The sequence below is a fragment of the Choloepus didactylus genome, chromosome 2, assembly GCF_015220235.1.
Source record: "Choloepus didactylus isolate mChoDid1 chromosome 2, mChoDid1.pri, whole genome shotgun sequence".
Lineage (NCBI taxonomy): Eukaryota > Metazoa > Chordata > Mammalia > Pilosa > Megalonychidae > Choloepus > Choloepus didactylus.
In genome coordinates, this window is record NC_051308.1 from 7,129,110 (window position 1) to 7,149,754 (window position 20,645).

General features: G+C 34.2%; 1 protein-coding gene across 9 annotated transcripts in view; it reads left to right on the forward strand.

The window, feature by feature from the left end:
• SCAF8 (SR-related CTD associated factor 8) overlaps positions 1 to 20,645 on the forward strand; it is a 337,204-nt gene that overhangs the window by 27,418 nt on the left and 289,141 nt on the right. For 8 of the 9 annotated variants that reach the window (XR_005214393.1, XM_037820137.1, XM_037820123.1 and 5 more), the window contains 2 exons: positions 6,022 to 6,105; positions 9,467 to 9,511. Coding sequence is in view for 7 of the 9 variants with exons in the window: in XM_037820137.1 (XP_037676065.1) it covers positions 6,022 to 6,105; positions 9,467 to 9,511 (129 nt within the window). In the remaining 2 variants the exon portion in view is untranslated. Of the gene's footprint in view, positions 1 to 6,021; positions 6,106 to 8,417; positions 9,072 to 9,466; positions 9,512 to 20,645 lie in introns of those variants that run through there. The other variant, XM_037820174.1, reaches the window with a different exon arrangement.

A 20,645-nucleotide genomic window follows, 5' to 3' on the forward strand; every position in this document is an offset into this window, starting at 1 on the left:
TTTGTTGTTGTTGTTATGAGCTTTATGCCTTTTTAAAAATTCCCATATTGTCCTACTAACAGGAAGAAAAAGAAAAATGTCTTTGGTCAGCATGCAATCTTGAATTGAAAGAATCAAGATTGTTTTGTTCTGGGAAGCTCTGTGGGGTTTCTGATTTCTTTGGAGATTTGGGAGATCCTAATCAGTACTGAAAAGACTCTTAAAGGACTATTGTGAAGAAAGGTAGATCAGGTCGATCTCTCTTTTATTTATTCCAGATGCACATTTCAGGTTAATTCCATTGATATTAGAAACAACTTTGAAAGCTTAAGATTAACCTGTAAATAAACAAGATGTTACCCAAATTTGATGGTTTTCGGGGCTGTGTCAGGTAATAAACTCTTTTGGGGGGCTCTTCTGAGGTCACAGTAGAATTCAGTTAACATTGCTCAAATTGAGAAGGGCACTAAAATTTTTGAGGCGACGAGTTTGCTTGAAATAGCAAACATGAAATACAACTTGATGTTAAAATTTTGGGTAGAGAAGGGAGCACATAAGTATAGTTTCCGGTGACATGAGATTGCAGTGTTTTTGAAAAAGTTGCATACATTTATAGGATTGAGAAATATTGCCCAAATTCAGGCAATAACTTTTACTGGAACACAACCAATGCCTATTTGTATATATATTATCTGGAGCTGCTTCGTGCTAAGGGGCAGAATTGAGTGGTGATGAGACAGTATGTTTGGCAAAGCCAAAAATATTTATTCTCTGGCCCTCTGCAGAAAAACTTTGCCTACTCCTGGCTTAATCAGTAATAAGCAGCTTTAAAAATCCTTATTAGAGATGAGTTTTGTGGTGGAGAAGCCAGCAAGCAACTAAGATATCTCCATTTAGCTAAACGACTCCTCCACTTTCATTAAAATCATTATAAACTGATTTGATTTGAAGATATTGTTACCAGATCTAAAACCTGCATTTGATGTGGTGCTTGCAAGAATAGAAATTAAAAATTTCAGAAGTTTGAGGAGCACCCTTAATTGTATAGGAGAATTGCAAACACGAAAAAATGATTGATTAGACTGAAAAGTCAGGCTGTTTAGTATTTTTCCATTGAAATGATACGTTTTGAGAGGCCAAAGGAATGTGACAGGTCAGGACTATGACTTCATTTCAATTACTTGGTCAGATGGATATAGAAAGTTTATGTAAAGGTTGTCAAATGAGATTAGATAACATTAAAATACTGCATTTGAGGGGAAGAAGCTTAGGTTTGGGAAGCAGAGTTCAGAGTCTGAATGATTAGCATATATGGCATCAGTAGCTCTAGAAAAGTTATGAGTAGTCTTTGAAAGAATTTGATAGAGCGAACTACAGGAATCAGCAGCTGCTTTAGACTTTGGAAAACATGGCAAATAGGGATCCAAATCCCGGTAATTAAACTGATAGGATTAAAACCTGTACATGAGAAAACTGGGTTGCTGGAGAACCCCAGTTTAGATTATGCAGCACTACTCTCCTGCCCTAGGCATAGAGATGAGGATCATAAGGCAGAGAAAAAAAAAGATCCCAGAGTCAACTTTGAGTCTTTTCAAATATTTTCCAATATAAGACCATCTCATGTATTTCTGTCCTGGATCAGAATTTGAAAATTTGAAGAGAATCACATTTTCAGTTTTTGGTGCCAGGTTGACATATCTGATTAGAAAGCTGGTTTGAATGAAGAAGTTTGGTCGTTCCTAATAGCAGTATAGCACTGCCAATAAGTTAACAGTTGGATAGTGAAGGTTTATTATTGAATACTTGCTGTGTGCCAATTGTGTCATATCTTATAGATCTAAAGATAGATTAAATTTAGTCTTCATACACGTTGAGTTATTTATTGAAGTTTTGAGCTTCTAATGGGCTGGGTACATATTTCTTCACTTTATTTTTCTACAGTATGGAATGATATTGTGTCATCTATAAAATTCTCAACAAATGATCTTTGATGGAGGTCCTAAAAGGATGGAGTTTGATATTTAGGATTGAGCAACAGTAAAATATTTTAAATGCTCAGTTTGGAGATAGAAATTGAATAGAAGGGAAACTGCGTGATGACAAGCTGTCTCTGAAATCATATATTAGGTTCACGTTAGTTCAATAAACGTTGAATAAATTTATACCTCACCCATTCAAAAAATAACTTTGAAGCATCTTAGTTAGCAAAATCAAACCAAGTAGAAAATGTAATATTTTATTTTTTTTGTTCAGTAAAACCAACCAAGTGAGTTAGAGAAATAGATTTCAACAGACATTTGAGATATGTGTTCAGACTACTAAAATAAACATATCAACAAGATTCCTAGAAGCCAAGGCAAGAAGGGGAAACACATTGAATCCATCCTTGGTAAAAAGTAAGCACACGGGAACCTGGCTGTATCACTCTTTGCTGTTTCTGAATCAAGGAGAATGTACTTTGTGAATTCTTGCATGGGAACATTTTGGATAAAGTTAAATTATTTCTTTAATAAAACAGAATAAGACAGTGTTCTAGGGGAAATTTTTTATCAGCCTTCTGTAAAAGTTGAAAACAGTGTTAAGTTTAAGTAAAGGAGTTTGGTAAAGAATTAGATGAAATGACGATTGATTAATAACAAGATAGGGTTTTAGAGAATCTAGAGAAATAGTTGGAAGCAGTGCATTAAGTGGAAAACACCCAATTACTCAGTATTTCTGTGAGTAGTACCTTAAGGTACTGTAATAGGTACATTTTTAAAGGAGAGTCTCAGATGACAGCTGACTTTTCAAATGTTTCAGAAGTCTAAATGATATTCCCCCACCCACCTCTCTCTCTCTCTGTCTCTCTCTCTCACACACACACACACACACACACACACACACACACAGGTAAAAAAAAAGCAGAGCTTTGGTCTGCTAGAATATGGACTAGTGTTTGATCAAAATTTGAGGGCTTTACCGTACAAAATGAAAGAAGTAATGTGTTGTCAACCATAGAAGAACCTTGTGCATCTTCCTTGCCGTAGTAACATAAGTAGCTGAGTGAATAAATGTTTGATGTGTCCTTTAATACTATTCATTTAAATGAAGAATACCTACCAAAGAGAAGGATTTTAATTTTAATAATAGCCAACTTTTGTTGAGTGACTTTAGTGTGATTTAGGAACTTTTTATGCAGCAATTCTGTGAAGTGAGTATTGTTTCTATTTTGTAAATGATGTTCAGAGGTTTAGCAACTTACAAATTGTCAAAGTTAGCATTTACATCTGGGTATTATATACAGCTTGTGCAATATCATGTCTGATATATTCATTTTAATTCATTCTTAACAAGTATGTATTCTCTGCCAGACACTGAGTATATAATTTGGAGAAAAGGAAAAAATTAAAACAAAAACAGGATTTCTGACTTAGAGTTTATATTCCAGTGGAAGAGTGCAGGAGTGGATCACAGATGGGCCTGCAGCCTGGGCATACTAAGGAATTCTGGGAAATTGGCCTTGTTTTATGCAAAATATGTTGAAGTTAATTTGCAACCTATTGAGTAGACTGGTATACAGGTAGATTTTCTAGAACGGGCAGGCAGGAGTAAAAGCCATGCATATATTAAATTTCCCTTTGAGTTTGAAAGAGGGGGTTTCCTTAAATGATCTGATGGGATTCTAACCCTAGTTAGGACATGTGGGTCAGATGAGCATCTCTATGGGAACTTGAAGGGGAAGGACATCTGCACTGCCACCAGGATTGAGTTCAGTTTGGACAGCTGTTGGCGTACCATTAACTTCTTAGAAGCTTTAACTGCATTACAGCATCACCCTTGAGACAGTCCTTTGAAAAATCAAATATTAGTTAATCACATAAATAAATGAAAATTAACTTTATTGAGTGCTTCAAAGGTGAATGACATAGTACAGTGAGAGCATACAACAGGGGTATTGATCCGGTTTGGGAGTCAGGGAAGGCTGTCCTTATTAAGTGATGTTCTTAAGATCTGAAGGGCGAATACATACCAACTAGTGGAGAGGCCTTGCAGAGAGTGTTCCAGATAGAGAGAACAAGCCTCATTTTAAAGGCCCTGTGGCAGAAAACTGAAAACAACCTTCGTGGCTGGAGTAAGGCATGGAATCGGAAGAGGCCGGCAAGATAGACAGGAGTTAGACCAGGCAGAAGCCTGTATATATGGGTTTCTGTGTTTATCTAAAGAGTGGGAAGTATTGGCCATTTTAAATGAGGGAGGATGTGCATATCAGTCACCTGATCAGACTATATTTTGAAAACTAGGTGTGAACATAGTATGGAGAACATGCCACATCCATGTAGGTGTTTTCCAGGCGAGAGATGAAGATACTTTGGACACGATCTTGTTGATTAGCGGAGGAGAAAGAGGAGACAGAAATGGGGAAAACTAGACAATTCTAGTAATATCAAACGGTAAAAATCAATAAACTTCAATGATGGAAAGGTTGTAAGGGGTCTTGGAGCAAAAACTCTGGAGAACTCTGTAAATTTCTAGTTAATCTAATTGATTAACCAACAAATTCAGTTTGAGTTGCTTTTAACTTTAGTTGTTCATGTTGTTTTTGCAGTGTTCTAATGGCCAAAACTTCATTTGCAGACTTGTAGTTAATGTTATAGCTTTATAGCTAAAACTTGGCATTGCTGAGTAAAATGGAGGTTTTAATAATCAGTTTTCACTTAAGTTTAATATCTCAGTTTGCCAGAGCTGCTGTAACAAGTATCACACAGTGGGTTGGCTTAAATAACAAGCATTTATTGGCTCACAGTTTGGAGACTAGAAGTCCAAAGTCAAGATGTTGGCAAGGCTTTGTTTTCTTTCAGGGTCTATAGCATTCTGGTGATCTTTGCTGCACTTCTTTGGGGTTCCTTGATTTGCATCTCTGCCTCCCTATTTGACCTTTTCCTGTGGCTTTCACTGACTGTTCAAATTTCCTCTCTTTATATGGTCCCCAAATATGGATTAAGATTTGAGAGTGTCTTTTGTGAGGCCATGATTTAATCCCCAACACTTAGTTATTTGTCCATTCCCTAATTTTTGTCTTCAACCATTTTTTCTCTAAACACTATTGTTATCCTTTCTTTATATGAGAAACATCAAAACAATTTTTGAGCAGAGGGAAATACTGCTAATCATCAGATGCTTTGTTTTTTTTTATAATAGCTTTATTGAGATATAATTCACATGCTGTATAAGTAACCAATTTAAAGTGTAAAATTCAGTGGTTTTTAGTATATTCACTGAATTGTTGAATCATCATCACAATGAATTTTAGAATTTTATTGTCACTACTCATTTCTTCCTAACCTCCCACCAGCTCTAGGCAATCACTAATAGATGAATAGATTCGCCTTTTCTGGACATTTCATATAAATGGAATTGTAGTTTCATCTACCTTTTTTAACTTAACATGTTTTCAAGGTTCATCCATATTGTAGTATGTATCGATACTTGATTAGTTTTTTATGCCTGACTAATATACCGCCGAATGGCTATAACACATTTTGTTTATCCCTTCATCAGTTGATGGGCCTTTTGGGTTTCTTCTTGATTATTACAAATCATGCTGCAATGAACGTTTGTTTACAAATTTTTATGTGAACGTATGTTTTCAGTTCTCTTGGAGATATATATATATATGTATCTTGGATGGAGATACATATGGAATTTAGGGGTCATATGGTAATTTTTTGTGTGTGTGTGGAATTGCCAAACTCTCTTCAACTGTGGCTATATCAATTTACATTCCCACCACTGTTACATGTTGGTTCCAGTTTTCTCCAGGTCCTTGCTAACACTTTTTTTGTCTTTTTTGATTATAAACATCCTAGTATGTGTGAAGTGGTATCTTATTGTGGTTTGGATTTGCATTTCCCTGACAAGCTAATGGTGTTGAACTTGATTTTTAAAAGAAAAGCAGCATTTTTATTTCATTGACAATATAAAAATGGAAATATCTGGGAATTTCACGTAATTCTTTGGAGGGAATTAGTTTTGCTATATTTAAAATTTGTTCTTTTTCATCAGTTGTATTCCTTGAATGACTACAAACCACCCATTTCTAAAGCGAAAATGACCCAGATTACTAAGGCAGCCATCAAAGCTATTAAGGTGAGTATATTTTACTCTTGTGTTTTCAGAAGAAAATACTACACTAATATTTTGGAGGGGAGATAATTGTTACAGATCATATATTATCTTCCTCTTTACAGAGTAAAAATAAACTTTCATTGAGGAGAAATACAAAAGGAAAATCTTAACATCTTTAAACTCTCCCACCCTAGAGATAAATGCTTACCATTTTCATAAATATTCTTTCATAAACATTCAAGCAATTATTTTCCTTTTCTTTCTTAGACAGGTAGGATTTTGTATGTATCTACATTGTGGAGAATGTGTTTAACACTTGTCACACTGACTCTGTAGAATTGTGAAATACAAGTCTTGACAAAAGGTTTCTACATAAAAATTGATATATTTGGTCTTTTTTTCTTACTGATTTCAGATAATAGATTTGAATTGATTATTAAGAAAAATAATTGGGCCTTGTTGTTAAGGCATTTCAACTATGGAAAGAAACCATAGATATTGAGTCATTGCTCTGATAATGGTGGTTTTTGAACCTATTTGGATTTATGGATACTTCTGAAAAAATCTCTGGAAATGTTTGTACCCTTTCTAGAGAAGTAGACCTATGTAAAAATTTTGCATAAAATTTCCTGACTATGAGGACCCTTTGAAGCTCAACTATGGACATCTCCCATAAGAGGTTCTTGTCCCCCAAAGCACAGAATCCCTGCTTTAATAGGCTGTTAAAATTGAGAATGAATGAGTGCTTATTTCTTATTAAGTAGGTATTAACATGGTTATTTAGTGATATGTTTTCCTACTCTGAATTAGAACATCAGTCATAACCAGAAGCACCAATTATTTAAATAAATTGTCTTTGAATAACAGCATTACATATTAGATTTAACAACTTCCTATTTGCTGGGAATCTCTACTAGGAGAACATTCAGATAATTGGTTATTTTTGCAGTGATCTAATGGCCAGAGTTTAATTTCAGACTTAGAGTATTATAGCCAACATCCCTATGTTTGTGTGCAGAAAATGAAAATGGGGATAAGGACAGTGACATATAGGGATTGTGACAAGTAAGCACGTTTAAGCCAGAGAATTCTTCGAAGAAGTGATTTTTCATAAGTTCAGTCTCTTGTACTTTCTTTAAACTATTTTACATTATAAATTAATTTTTATGATAATCCTGAGAGCATGCATATGTATGTATATTATCATTTTTATTCCATGAAAATTAGTAATTCATGAATTTTGCGTAACTTCACTGTTGAACAGATACTTTTTTAATTAAAAGACTCCATTGAGGTATTGGTGGTAACATTAGTTCCATTTTTCAAATGTGGAAGGGTCCAGGAGAGGTTAAGTAATTTGAAATAAAGATGGCTAGGATTTGAACATAGGTTTCATTGAATAAAGAGTCTATAAAGTCTTATTATGATAAAATTTTTTAAAATGTTTTTTTTTTATTTTGAAAAAATCAAACTACAGAGAAGTTGCAAGGAGGACATTAGTATGAACACCGTATATTCTTCCCTTAGATTCACCAGTTAACATTTTGCCACATTGCTTTACACATGCATGCACACACATGCATGCTTATTTCTTTTTTGGCTGAATCATTTGAGAAGTAGTTGCAGACTTCATTCATGATGTACTTAATCCCTAAATGCCTGAGTTTGAATCTCCTGAGAGCAAAGACTTTTCCTAAGTAACCATAGTACAATGATCACATGCAAGAAATTTCACTATGATATGCTATTTTGTAATATATAATCCGTATTCATAATACACCAGTCAGTATTGACTTCAGTAGTTGTCTCCTGCACCTTTAGTTTTCAGGATCCAGTCACCCAGCCATTTTTTGTTTTGTTTTTTCATGACATTGACATTTTTGACTCCATGTCCAATTTGGGTCCAGATTGTTTTGCAGTACTATATTATTGGAAACTGCATTTAGTACATATATAAACAACAGATTTTAACTGCCCTTTAAATCAGATTTGAATGATATTGTGCTCCATATCGAGGTAAGTCACTGATTTTTATCACTGTTTAGAGAAGTGATTGTTTCATTGGGTGATTGCTAGTATTGCACACTGTCAAAAAAACCTCAAGGTTAACCTATTTTAGAAGGCCTACATGAATTAATAAACTTGGAGTTAAAGTTTAGTAAGTAAATGATTCTGAATTACTTATAATAATTAGAAGCAAGTAGCATTGCCAGAGTGTTCCCAGATGAATTAATATTTAATAAATTATTCAGTGTGTAATTATTTAATATTTTGTATATTGATTATAAATATTTAGGTGCCTAAAAACTACCTAATGACTTTTAAGTAGTTATTTGCACTTTTTTACTTAGGTAACTTAAACTGCTGAGTAAACCATTACTTTATATCAAGATAAATTTTAGCCAAGCTCAAACTTATAGATTTTGATTTGGTAACATATGAGTAATTATATTTTCCTTTGTTTTTGAATTTCATGCTGCAGTTTATTTGAAGGCTCCTGTATCTTTACAGTCTAAGGGGATTTTCATTAAAGAAGCATAATTCTTAATAGAAGTATATAGAAGCACAATTCAAGTTAGTTCTTTAAACAGCAGTATGCTAATAATGCTATTGCCATTGAAGTTTCAAAATGTATTAACACAAATTCCTAGATACTTTGTGTTAAACTTATAATTTCTATTTTATTCATTTTTGGGTATATTCATAAGGTTATATTTTGTGCAACTTAAGTCTTTTAAATTTTCTTATAATGTTGTAGGTAGATAAACTAGAATGGCTCAGATATTGTGCAGAGTAGCCTCATTGCTAATTTTTTATCCATGTGCTCACTTTATACAATCTTATATCTTACATAGACCTGCAGTTCCATTTTCCAGGAGAAACAAAGGAAGATAAATGAAGTTGAAAACAACTCTCTTGCACACAATTATTAATGCTATTCGTAGACCATTATTTGATTTTCCTATTACTATCCTTGATTTGACAAGGTGATTATATACAAAATCTGTACTTTCCTTTCCTGAAAGTCAGAATATACATCTGTTAATGTGGGCATCACAGGTATTTTGCTGTCAACATAACTATTTGTCAAAGTATGCTTTCACAAAGACTTTGATAGAATTCTTTTGTATCTGGGTTAAGATAGCTCACTTTGCATGTATTGACTGTGTACCTACTTCAAAGAATCTCTATAGTAATTTGATATCACAAGTTGCTTATGAAGGTGAGTGACATGAATACCTTGATTAAAATCTGTTGCTTTTTTTGAGGGGCGGGAGGGAGATAGACCTTTGAAGCCATGTTAAAGCATATGGTTAGCAGGAAAATTCTAATGTAATCAAACAGATTTTAAAACCATGCCTCATTTTTTTCCCCCTTTTAGTTCTATAAACATGTGGTACAGAGTGTTGAGAAATTCATTCAGAAAGTAAGTATAATTTCCAATGAATACATTAAATATATTATAATTATAAATTAATGCCTTTTGCTCTTCTCCTTTAACGTAAATACTCAAGTTTAAGTTGTTTCAGTGGAATATTGAAAAGTTATTTCAGTATTTTATTTGCTAATTGAGAAATAAAATGAAATGCTTTTTGACTTTCTGTGGAAACAATGGTTTTCACATAGATATTTTTGCTAAATTTGCATTGCCATAGTGAGCCTTTATAAGAATAGTGTTGATAAGATTGATTTTTAATAAAGATTTTTAATGAAATTATTAATTTCTTATTGCCTTTAAGAAAACTAAATTTCAAGCTGTATGCTTAGATAGCACCTCTGCCTTTAGGTGAAGTGTGAATACAGTGTTGCCTACAAGCCACATCTCTTATGCGGATCCATTTTGTGTGATCCATTAGGAATTATGCATCTCTGTATCTTATTATATAGATGTGCGGTTCAGTTTTCCAGGAGAAGCAGAGGAAGGTGAGGTTGAAATCATCTGTCTTACATAAGTTTAGTAATGTTATTTGTAAACAGGGTCCAAGGTGACTAGATTCTAGTTCTTTGTGGCTAGATACTAGTTTTTTTCCCCATTTGTGATTGGCATATGGTTGGTGCCACAGTTTCTAGCAGGAGCACATCACACATATGTTCTCAAGTTTAGCTTTTGTACTTTGCTCATATTTATATGCCCAGACGTAAGAAGAGCCAGTTTGCAAATTACAGCTATATATTCAGCAATGTTGCAGTGTGGTTCTTGAACAAAAATAGCTGACTGAGAGAAAGGTGCAGGGATCAAAGTGAGATTACTGTGTCAAACTACTTGGGTAGCCTTGAATAAGTAAGTTAATCATGTGCCTAAGCTTTTTTTAATTCCTCTTCTTAAAGTCTTTTTTTTTTTATTCCTTCAGTGTTTTAAAGTATCTGTAAAACAATTTTGGAATTAACAATTAGGTTAAGTGACTTCAGGCTAAGTTAAAATAACAAGTATTCTGATAGTTTCTTGTATACTAGCAATTGGAAAATGTCATTGTTTTAAAACTTTCAAGTAATTGTAGAGTCAGTCAGAAGCAAGCCAGAATCTGGGAAAAAATTTGAATGCTTTTTCTCTCTCCCTGTTTAAATCAGATTCTGCAGTAGATTAGGGTAATGGGTAAATTAAGTTGAATATATTTTTTATTAAACTTTTTATTTTGAGATAATGGTAGATTCACATGTAGTTGAATCTATAATAGATTATAATACACAGAGAACTGTAAACCCTCTGGGATACCAATATAACCTACCAACCTTATTTAGATTTTACCAGTTTTACGTGCACTCCTGTGGTGTGTGTGTGTGTCTATGCAGTTTTATCCCATGTATTAGTATGTAACTGTGCTTCTCCTTAATGAATAATGATGTTTAACAACTTATCATGGGCTTTTTTCTGTCTTCTGCCCATTTTCTAATTAGATAGTATTTCATTTCTACTGTTTAGTTTGGCGAAATCTTTATGTTTTATATATCTGTAATATTCTTGTTTGGATTTTTATTCTAGTAACATATTACAACCTAAAATTTCCCCTGTGAACCACATTCAAATATGTAATTCACTGCTGTTAATTACATTGATAATGTTGTGCTACCATCACCATCATCCATTGCCAAAACTGTTACATCACCCCAAATAGAAACTCTGTAGAATTTAAGCATTACCTCTCCATTTCCTACCTAAACCCCTACCCCTGGCAACTTATATTCTGGCTTCTGAATTTGCTTATTCTAATTACTTCATATCAGTGAGATCATAAAATATTTGTCCAGATAGTTCTAAATATTTTCTCCCATTCTGTAGGTTATCTTTAATTTTATGATGAAGTTCTTTGATGCATGGAAGTTTTTCTTTTGATGAAGTCCCATTTATCTACTTTTTCTTTTGCTTGTGCTTTTGGTGTAAAGTTTTAAGAAACCATTGCCTAATACAATGTCCTGAAGATGTTTCCTATGTTTTCTTCTAGGAGTTTTATCATTCTGTTTCTTACATTTAGATCATTGATCCATTTTTAGTTAATTTTTGTATGTGGTGTGAGGTAGGGGTCCACCTCCGTTTTGTTGCATATCCAGTTTTCCCAGCACCTTTTGTGGAAGAGACTATTCTTTCTCCATTGAGTGGACTTGCCACCCTTGTCAAAAATCATTTGGCCATAGATGTAAGGATTTGTAAACTTCTCAATTTGATTCCATTGGTCTGTATGTCTGTCTTTGTGCCAGGATCTTGCTGTTTTGATGACTTATAGTGTTGTAATAAGTTTTAAAATCGGTAAGTGTGAGTCCTTCAACTTCATTCTTCTTTTTCAAGATGGTGTTGGCTATTTGGGGCAATGGGCTTTTCCATTTCTGCAGATAAGGCTTTTGGAATTTTGGTTGGTATTGCATTCATTCTGTAATTGCTTTGGGTAGAACCAACTTCTTATTTTTAGTTTTACAATCCATGAACGTGAAACGTTCTTTCATTTATTTGAGGTCATCTGTGGTTTCTTTCAGTAATGTTATGTAGTTTTCAGTCTATAAAGTTCTTTGCATCCTTGGTTAAATTTATTCCTAAATACTTGATTCTTTTAATTGTTAGTGTAAATAAATATTTTCTTCAAATTGTTTGTTACAAGTGTAAAAAAAATTACTGATTATTATGTTTTGCTCTTGTATCCTGCCATTTTCTTGAATTTGTTCGTTAGCTTTAGTAGTTTGCTGAGGATTTTCAGGATTTTCTGTATTTTCAGGATCATATCATCTGCAAATAGGGAAAGTTTTACTTCTTCCTTTCCAATTTGGATGCCTTTTATTTCTTTTACAAGCCTAATTGCTCTGACTAGAACTTCCAGTACAATGTTGAATAACAGTAGTGAAAGTGGGCATCCTTGTCTTGTTTCTTACTTTAGGGGGAAAGCTTTCAGTCTTTCACCATTGAGTATGATGTTAGCTGTGTGTTTTTCATATATGCCCTTTATCATGTTGAGGAAGTTTGCTTATATTCCTACTATTCTGGTGTGTTTTTTTAATAAAGCGTGCTGGGTTTTGTCAAATGCCTTTTCTGCATCGAGATGGCTCATATGTTTTTTGCCTTTATTCTTTTAAAGTGTTGTATAACATTAATTGGTATTATGTTGTTGAACCACCTTTGCATTCCTGGGATAAATCCCACCAGATCATGGTGTGTAATTGTTTTAATGTGCTATTAGATTTGTTTTGCTAGGTTTCTGTTTTTGTTTTTGCTTTTTTGAGGATTTTTGCATCTGTATTATAAGACATATATGTATAAAAGATATAAATAGAAATGCAATTTTTTCTTGTGGTATCTTTATCTGGCTTTGGTATTAGGATGATGTTGACTTCATAGGATGAGTTGGGAAGTGTTCTTTTCTCCTCAGTTTTTCAGAATAGTTTAAGTAAGACTGGTGTTAATTTTTCTTGCAATATTTCATAAAATTCTCCAGTAACCATCTGGTCCTGGGCTTTTCTTTTTTGAGAGGTTTTTGGTGGCTGATTCAGTCTCTTGTTATCTGGTTTGTTGATATCTTCTATTTCTTCTTCAGTCAGTATAGTTTGTGTGTTTCCAGAAATTTGTCCATTTCATCTAGATAATCTATTTTGTTGGCAAATAGTTTTTTCATGGCATCCTCTTATAATTCTTTTTATTTTTCTGATGTCAGTAGCAATGTCTTCCTTTCATTGCTGATTTGTGTCCTCTCTCTTTTCTTTTCTCAATCTTGGTTTTTTATTCTCTATGTTGTTTTTTTCATTCTAATCTTTATTATTTCCTTCCTTCTACTTGCTTTGATAAAACTTTAGTTTACTCTTTTTCTAGATCCTCTAGTTGTGAGTTAGGTCTCTGATTTAAGATATTCTTTTTAATATAAGCATTTAGAGCTATAAATTTTGCTCTCAGCACTGCCTTAGCAACATCCCATAATTTTATTTATGTTGCAGTTTCGTTTTCCTTCACCTCAAGATACTTCCTAATCACTACAAAAGTGATTTCTTCTTTAATACTGAGTATTTAAGTGTTTTGTTTTCTTTCACATATTTATGAAAGTTCCAGTTTTCCCTCTGTTATTGATTTATACCTTCTCCTTTGTGGTGGGAGAAGATATATTATGTAATTTCAATATTTTTTAATTTATTGGGACTTGCATGACCTAACATATAGTCTGTCCTGGAGAAAGATCCATGTGTACTAGACAAGAATTTGCCATCAGTAGCTGTTGGGTGAAGGGTTCTAATATGTGTCTGTTAGTCTGTTAGGTTTATATTATCATTTAAGCCTTCTGTTTCCTTATTGGTCTTCTGTCTAGACATTCTGTCCATTACTGGAAGTTTTGTACTGAGGTCTCTTACTGTTAATGTAGAACTATTTCTTCTTTTAAATCTGTGAAGATTTGCTTTATTTATTTTGGGGCTTTGCCATTAGGTGCATATGTATTTATCAGTTACGTATTTTTGTTGAATTGACCCCTTTAGCAGTATATAGTGATCTTCTTTGTCAGTTTTTGACTTAAAATCTGTTTTATATGATACTGTTATAGCTACTCCAGCTCCTTTTTGTTTACTATTTTCATAGTATATTCCATCTACATGTGTCTTTGAATTTAGGGTGTTTTGTAAACAGCCCATAGTTGGGTCATGCTTTTTTTAATCCATTCTGCCATTCTCTCCCCTTTGACTGGAGAGTTTACTCTGTTTGCATTTGATGTAATTATTGGTAATGCAGGACTTTCTTGCGCTGTTTTTCTCTTTGGTCTTTATAAGTCTTAAGCCTTTTTTTATCCTTCAATTCTTCCATTAACGCCTACTTTCATATTTACTTCGTGTTTTGTATTGTAGTATTTTGAGGCCCTTCTCATTTCTTTCTATATTTATTTCATATATTTTCTTCATGGTTATCTTGGGGCTTAAATTTAATATCCTAAATCTCTAACAGTCACATTTTATTTGATATCAACTTTAATAGCATACACATGCAGTGTTCTTATGTCCCTCAGTTCTCCCACCTTTTTGTTGTACTTGTAAATTATATCTTTATGCATTGTATATCTAAAACCATAGATGTATCGTTACTTTTTTATATTTGCATTTAGAACCTGTGTGAAGTAAAAAGTGGAGTTACATACCAAAAAATTCAGTACAGTAATAATGGCATATTTATAATTACCCACATGGTTATCTTACCTTTACCAGAGGTGTTTATTTCTATATGCCGTCTTGATCCGTCATCTAGTGTCCTTTCCTTTCTGTCTGAAGAACTCCTTGCATTGTCCAGAGCAGGTCTAGTGGTGAAGCACTCCCTCAGCTTTTGTTTATCTGGGAATGCCTTAATCTCTCTATCATTTCTGAAATATAGCACTGCCAGAAATAAAATTTTTGGCTGGCAATTATTTTCTTTAAGTACATGAAATCTTCCATCCTACTGTCTTCTTGTCTCTATGGCTTCTGATGAGAAATTTGCACTTTATGTTTTTTGTATACCCTTGCACATAGCACTTGCTCTTCTCTTGCAGCTTTCAGTACTTTCTCCTTGACTTTGGCATTGTTTGGACATGGTTCTCTGTGACTTATCTTATTTTAGGTACATTGGACTTCTTGAATACAGATTAGTATCTTTTGTTAAACTTTTGTTCCTTTTTAAAATTCCTTTCTCTTTATTGAGATTTTCATATTGTTCTTTTATTGCTTTACTGATTTCCTGTAGTTCTCTCTGTGTTTTCGTTATCTCCTTGAGAATTTTGAGGATCTCCTTTTTTAAAGTTTTTGTCCAGTGTATCCAAAGTCTGGTTTTCTTCGCTGATGTTTTCTCGATTTTCATCTTGTTTCTTTGGATGGACCATAATTTCCTGTTTCTTTGTTTGGGTTTAATCTTTTGTTGCTTCTAGGATTTGGTCCTGGACTGTCTGTTCCTTAAATTTGTATCCAGATAGTTGATATGACAGAGATTTCCCTGAGAGCTAAGAGCTAACTAAAAAAAAGAAACCAATACGAAATTCCTTTCCCAGTCTTTGCAGATTGACTCTGCATTGGTCTCCTTCATAGCTTAGCCTTCCTACCAAAATGATCAACCGGAGGTGAATGTGACCTGTAGGGCCTTCTGTCTTTTCTGACCTGAGGCTTGTCCTGGGTTTCTTTCCTTTTGGCTTTAGGAATTATCTTGTTTAGGGAAATTTGAATGTCCCCTTTACACCCTATGAAGTAGACTCTTGCCTCTGGTGCTCCATTGGGTGATTTAAAGTAGGTAATCCTTTGTCCAGGCTACTGTGACTAATTGTTTTAGGCTGTTTTATCTGTCTACAAGCTGCTTCTCCCTGCTGGGCAAGTTCTGGGAGGTTAAGCTAATGAAGCATTTCCTTCGTTTAGTCTTTTAGGTTGGTCCCCAGTAAATTGGCACTGACATACAAGGTACCCCAGTGGGTGCCTCATAGAGTTTACTCTACTCCTTCTGTAGCAGGATGAGGGACCCACAAAGGGACCACAGACTGGCTCCACACTGTACTGGGGAGGGGTTGGGGGAGTGGCCAGCAAAGGCAACACTAGCTTTTCCTACCACTTTTTGAAGATGTGTTTTCCTCATTTGGCACTAGTCTAGTTACAAACTGTCTTCTGGAGTTTTGAGGAAGATGTATCTGTCATTTTTTGCTAGTTGTTCAAAAATTCTGTGGATTATCTGCCATCTTATTCAGCTGGCTTTTTAATATATTCTTGATACAAATCTTTTGTTGGTATGTGCTTTGCAAATATTTTTTCCCAGTCTGTGGCTTGTCTTTTCATTCTATTAATGTGGACTTTTGCAAAGCCAAGGTTATTAATTTTTTTTCAATTTTTAAAACTTTTTATTTTGAAATACTTTCAAACTTAAAGGACAGTAACAAACATAATGCAAGCCCCATACAGAAAACACTAATGTATCCCTACTTCCCAGATACCCATATCTACCAATTTTAACATTTTGCCACATTTACTTTATCACCACACCTGTCTATCAAGCAATCCATTTTCTGAACTTGAGTGTAGGCTGCACACATTATACTCTTTGAACACTTAATACCTCCATGTTCATTTCCTAAGAACAAGAGTATTCACGTATATAGTCACTTTAAGTACAGTTTCAAGTTAACTAAATTTAACCATAATACAAAGCTTAGAGTGTACATTCCAATTTTTTCATGTTTTCCAGTAATGTCCCTTTCAGCCTTTTCTCCTTCCTTGCAAGAACTCATCCTGGTTCATGTATTACATTTAATTGTCAATGTCTCTTTTTTTAATTGTAGAATATATATATATATATATATATAGTGAGAGAGAGAGAGAGAGAGAGAAAACATGTACTTTCCTATCTTAACCCCTCCCAACCAAGCATATCATCCAGTGGGATAAATCATGTTCACCATATTGCAGTACCCTCATCACTTTCCATTACCAAAACATCCCCTTCTCCCCAAGCAGAAACTTTATACCCTTTATGCATAATTAGTACCCATTTCCCCTGTTTCCTACACCCTCTGTCCCTGGCAACCCATATGCTAATTTTTGTCTCCGTGAGCTTATATATTCTCTGATATGTTCTTTTAGTTACCATAAGGCTTAAATTTAACATACTATATCTATAGCATTCTTGCTTGTTTTGATACCAATTTAATTGCAATGATATATACAAACTATTTTTTTATATCCCCCATCCTCCCACGTTCTACCTTTACGTAGTTCTCACAAATGACATGTTTATACATTGAGTCCAAGACCACTAATTTATTATTAAATTTTATGCATTTGTCTTTTAGATCCTGCAAGCAGTAAAAAGTGGAGTTACAACCCAAAATACAATACTAGTGGCATTTATATTTATTCATGTCATTGTTGTCTCTGGAGATCTTTATTTATTCATGCAGCTTCAATCTATTGTCTCTTCTTCTTTCCTTTCAACCTGCAGAACTCTCTTTAGCATCTCTTGTGGTGACAAACTTCTTCAGCTTTTGTTCTTCTCAAAATGTCTTAATCTCGCCCTCATTTTTGAAAGACAGTTTTTCCAGATTCAGAATTTTGGGTTGGCAGTTTTTTGCTTTCAGCATTTTAAATATGTTATCCCACTGTCTTCTTGCCTTCATGGCTATTGATGAGAAATTAGCATTTAATCTTACTGAGGTTCCCTTGTATGTGACACATTGCTTCTCTTTTACAGCTTTCAGAATTTTCTTACCATCTTTGGGCATTTGATAATATGCTGTGGCATGGGTCTCTTTGGGTTTATCATGTTTGTAGTTTGTTGAGTGTTTTGGATGTGTATATTCATTGGATTTGGGAAGTTTTTAGCATTTCTTTGAATAGTCTCTCTGCTCTTTTCTCTTTTCTTTTCCATCTGGGATGCGTAAATTGATGTGCTTGGTGGTGTCCCTCAGGTTCCTTAGGTTCTGTTCACTTTTCTTTATTTGCTCTTTCTGCTTCCTAGACCAAATGATTTCAGTTATCTTATCTTCAAGTTCTCTGATTATTTATCTGCACACTCCAATCTGCTCTTGATTCCCTCTAGGGAATTTTTTATTTCTGTTACTGTGGTCTTCAGCTCTGTTAGGTTCTTTTTCATAATTGTAGTTTCTCTACTGGTATCTTCTTTGTGTTCATGTGTTTTTCTGGTTTCCTTTACTTATTTGTCTGTGTTTTTCTTTAGCTCTTTTGGCATATTAGGACCATTTTTTTTAAAAGTATTTTTCTTTATGTTATTGGTCTGATACTCCTCTTTGATGGTTTCTAATGCTTTCATCTATTCCTTTTTCTGGGTCATTGCTTCCTGTTTGTATGTTTTGTAACCTTTTGTTGAAACCTGGACATTTTAATAATTTAAAGTGTTACCCCTAGAATGTAGATTCTGAGGTCTCTGTTCAGTAAGATTGTATCCAACTAGTGTTGTGATGGAGCTTTCCTTGAATGCCATAGCTAACTATACATAAAAAGGAAAACACCTTTTTCCTTCTTTACTGATGAACCTGTGCAAGTTCTCTCCTTCTGGGCTTATCCATATAATGAGTTTAAAAATAGCTCCATGCCAAAGTGTAGGAGCCTCCCTGATCCTTTCTGTGAAACAACCCATTTTACATGGTTCTGAATGGCCTCTGTTCCCTAGGAAAGTGTTTCCTCAGAGTCCAGGGCAGTGCTCTGTATGTCTTATAGCTAGCACTCCTTTGCCCCAGGCAACAAGACTTGATTTCTTTCCCACATTGTTCTGTAGGAGAGTGTATAGTGTCTTCCTTACACAGGGTCCCACAGTCTACCACCAGACAAATTGGGCTAGACTACATGCTCCCATTATGTGCCCAAGGGCTACTGTGCTCCCTCTGGAACTGAGACCAGGGTCCTATACTGGGAGCATGGGGCCCTCTCCATGTTTAGCTGGTGAGGGATAGGGGAGAAGCCAGCTAGTGTGCCAAGAGACCCTATAGTTCTTACAAGTATCCTTTTTCTTGATCCAGTGCTTGCCCTGTTACTTCAGACCTTTAACTGATTTCCAAATCTTTGGGAAAGATATTTCTGCCAGTTCAAGACTTTTTATTTTGATGAGGTCCTTGTTATATACATTTTTATGCTGGTGGAACCTTTTTTTATCTTCCCATTCTTACTGGAACATTAAAATGGAGAGTGGGGTGGTGGGATAGATAAAGTCAATGAATGTTGCAGCATTGGTTGTGATAGGGAAGCTGAAGCCCCACTCCACTTGTTTTATCTTCTGTTCCATAGCCCTTCAGAAACCTTCACAGATGCATTGTCTCAGAGGAACTCAGTTTGTAAAAGTATTTTACCTATCTACACTCCCACCAGCAATGTGTGAGTTTGTATTGCTCCCCATCATTGCTAAGGCTACATCTTGTTAGACTTAGTCTTTAACACTCACTAGATTAGAAAAATTTATTTTTAGAAGACATTAGTAAATCAACTTCACTAAATTATTTAAAGTCCTTCTCATTTTAAAACTTGTTTATCCTAGATGGGTTTTAGGCTTTTAAGTCTTAGCTCATCAAATAGAATGAATTTCCACATGTCAAAGAGCAAAACAACCCCTAGAATCAAAACAAAAAAAAAGAAAAAAAGATAGATTACTGTATGACTACTATTACTTTTCTTCAGATTTGGTATTATCACCTTAGATATTTTACAAAGCTGTGTATTAAGTTTGGATTTGTTTAGCTTTGTTCCATCAGGAAATAATTATTTTTTCCTTGCTTGATCATCTCCTCCCTTGCAGTGACACTCACTATCAGTCAAGAATAAAGTCACCTTTCATCTCTTGCTTCCTTACTCATGTGGCTAAGGTCCTCTAAGATTTGATTCCCCATGTTCCCCTTATATTGTAAGATATCATGGAAATGGAATTTACTCTTGTGGAATTTTTCTGAATCCATACATTTTTGAAAACTTGAATAATCCCAAGTCTTGAAAGTGACTTAAAAATAATGTTTCACATCTGTAACAAAATACCGCTTCATCTTTCCTCTAAGTTATGTAGTTGTGTTATATCTTTAAGGAACATTATGTAGATTGGTATGTGGTTAACAGTGATGATCTTGTAGCCTCAGTAAAGAGTACCACATATGATTAGCCCTAATTGAACTTCTTTAGTAGGCTAATACTGGGCATCCATAAATTCTGGGGAACAAATATATATATAAAATTAAAATATTCATGTATATATGAAATATAATATATATATTGTGCAATAAAGGTGTCCTTAATGATATTATGTGAATTAGCCTTTCTTTCCAGACTTTATGGTTACCCTATAGGATGAATTTTTAAATGGGAATTAAAACAATTATTGTGTTACATAAAGGAAAGAAAATCTTAGAAATAATTTTGTTAAGGATTAAGGAAAGTATATAAAGCTTCCCATGCTTTCTTAGAAGTCCTTAATTGGCAAGATTTTAAACTGTAAATTTTATAACTAAAAACAGCCTAGAATGGTCAGCATTACATTACCAGCTAACACTGGGTTTCTGTTTTCCAGAACTCACTATGGAAGTTGAGTATACATCATCCCTGTGTTTATGGGAGTTATAATCTAGTTGGAAGGCATTAGATAATGCTTTGAGTTATGTCCTAAGCAG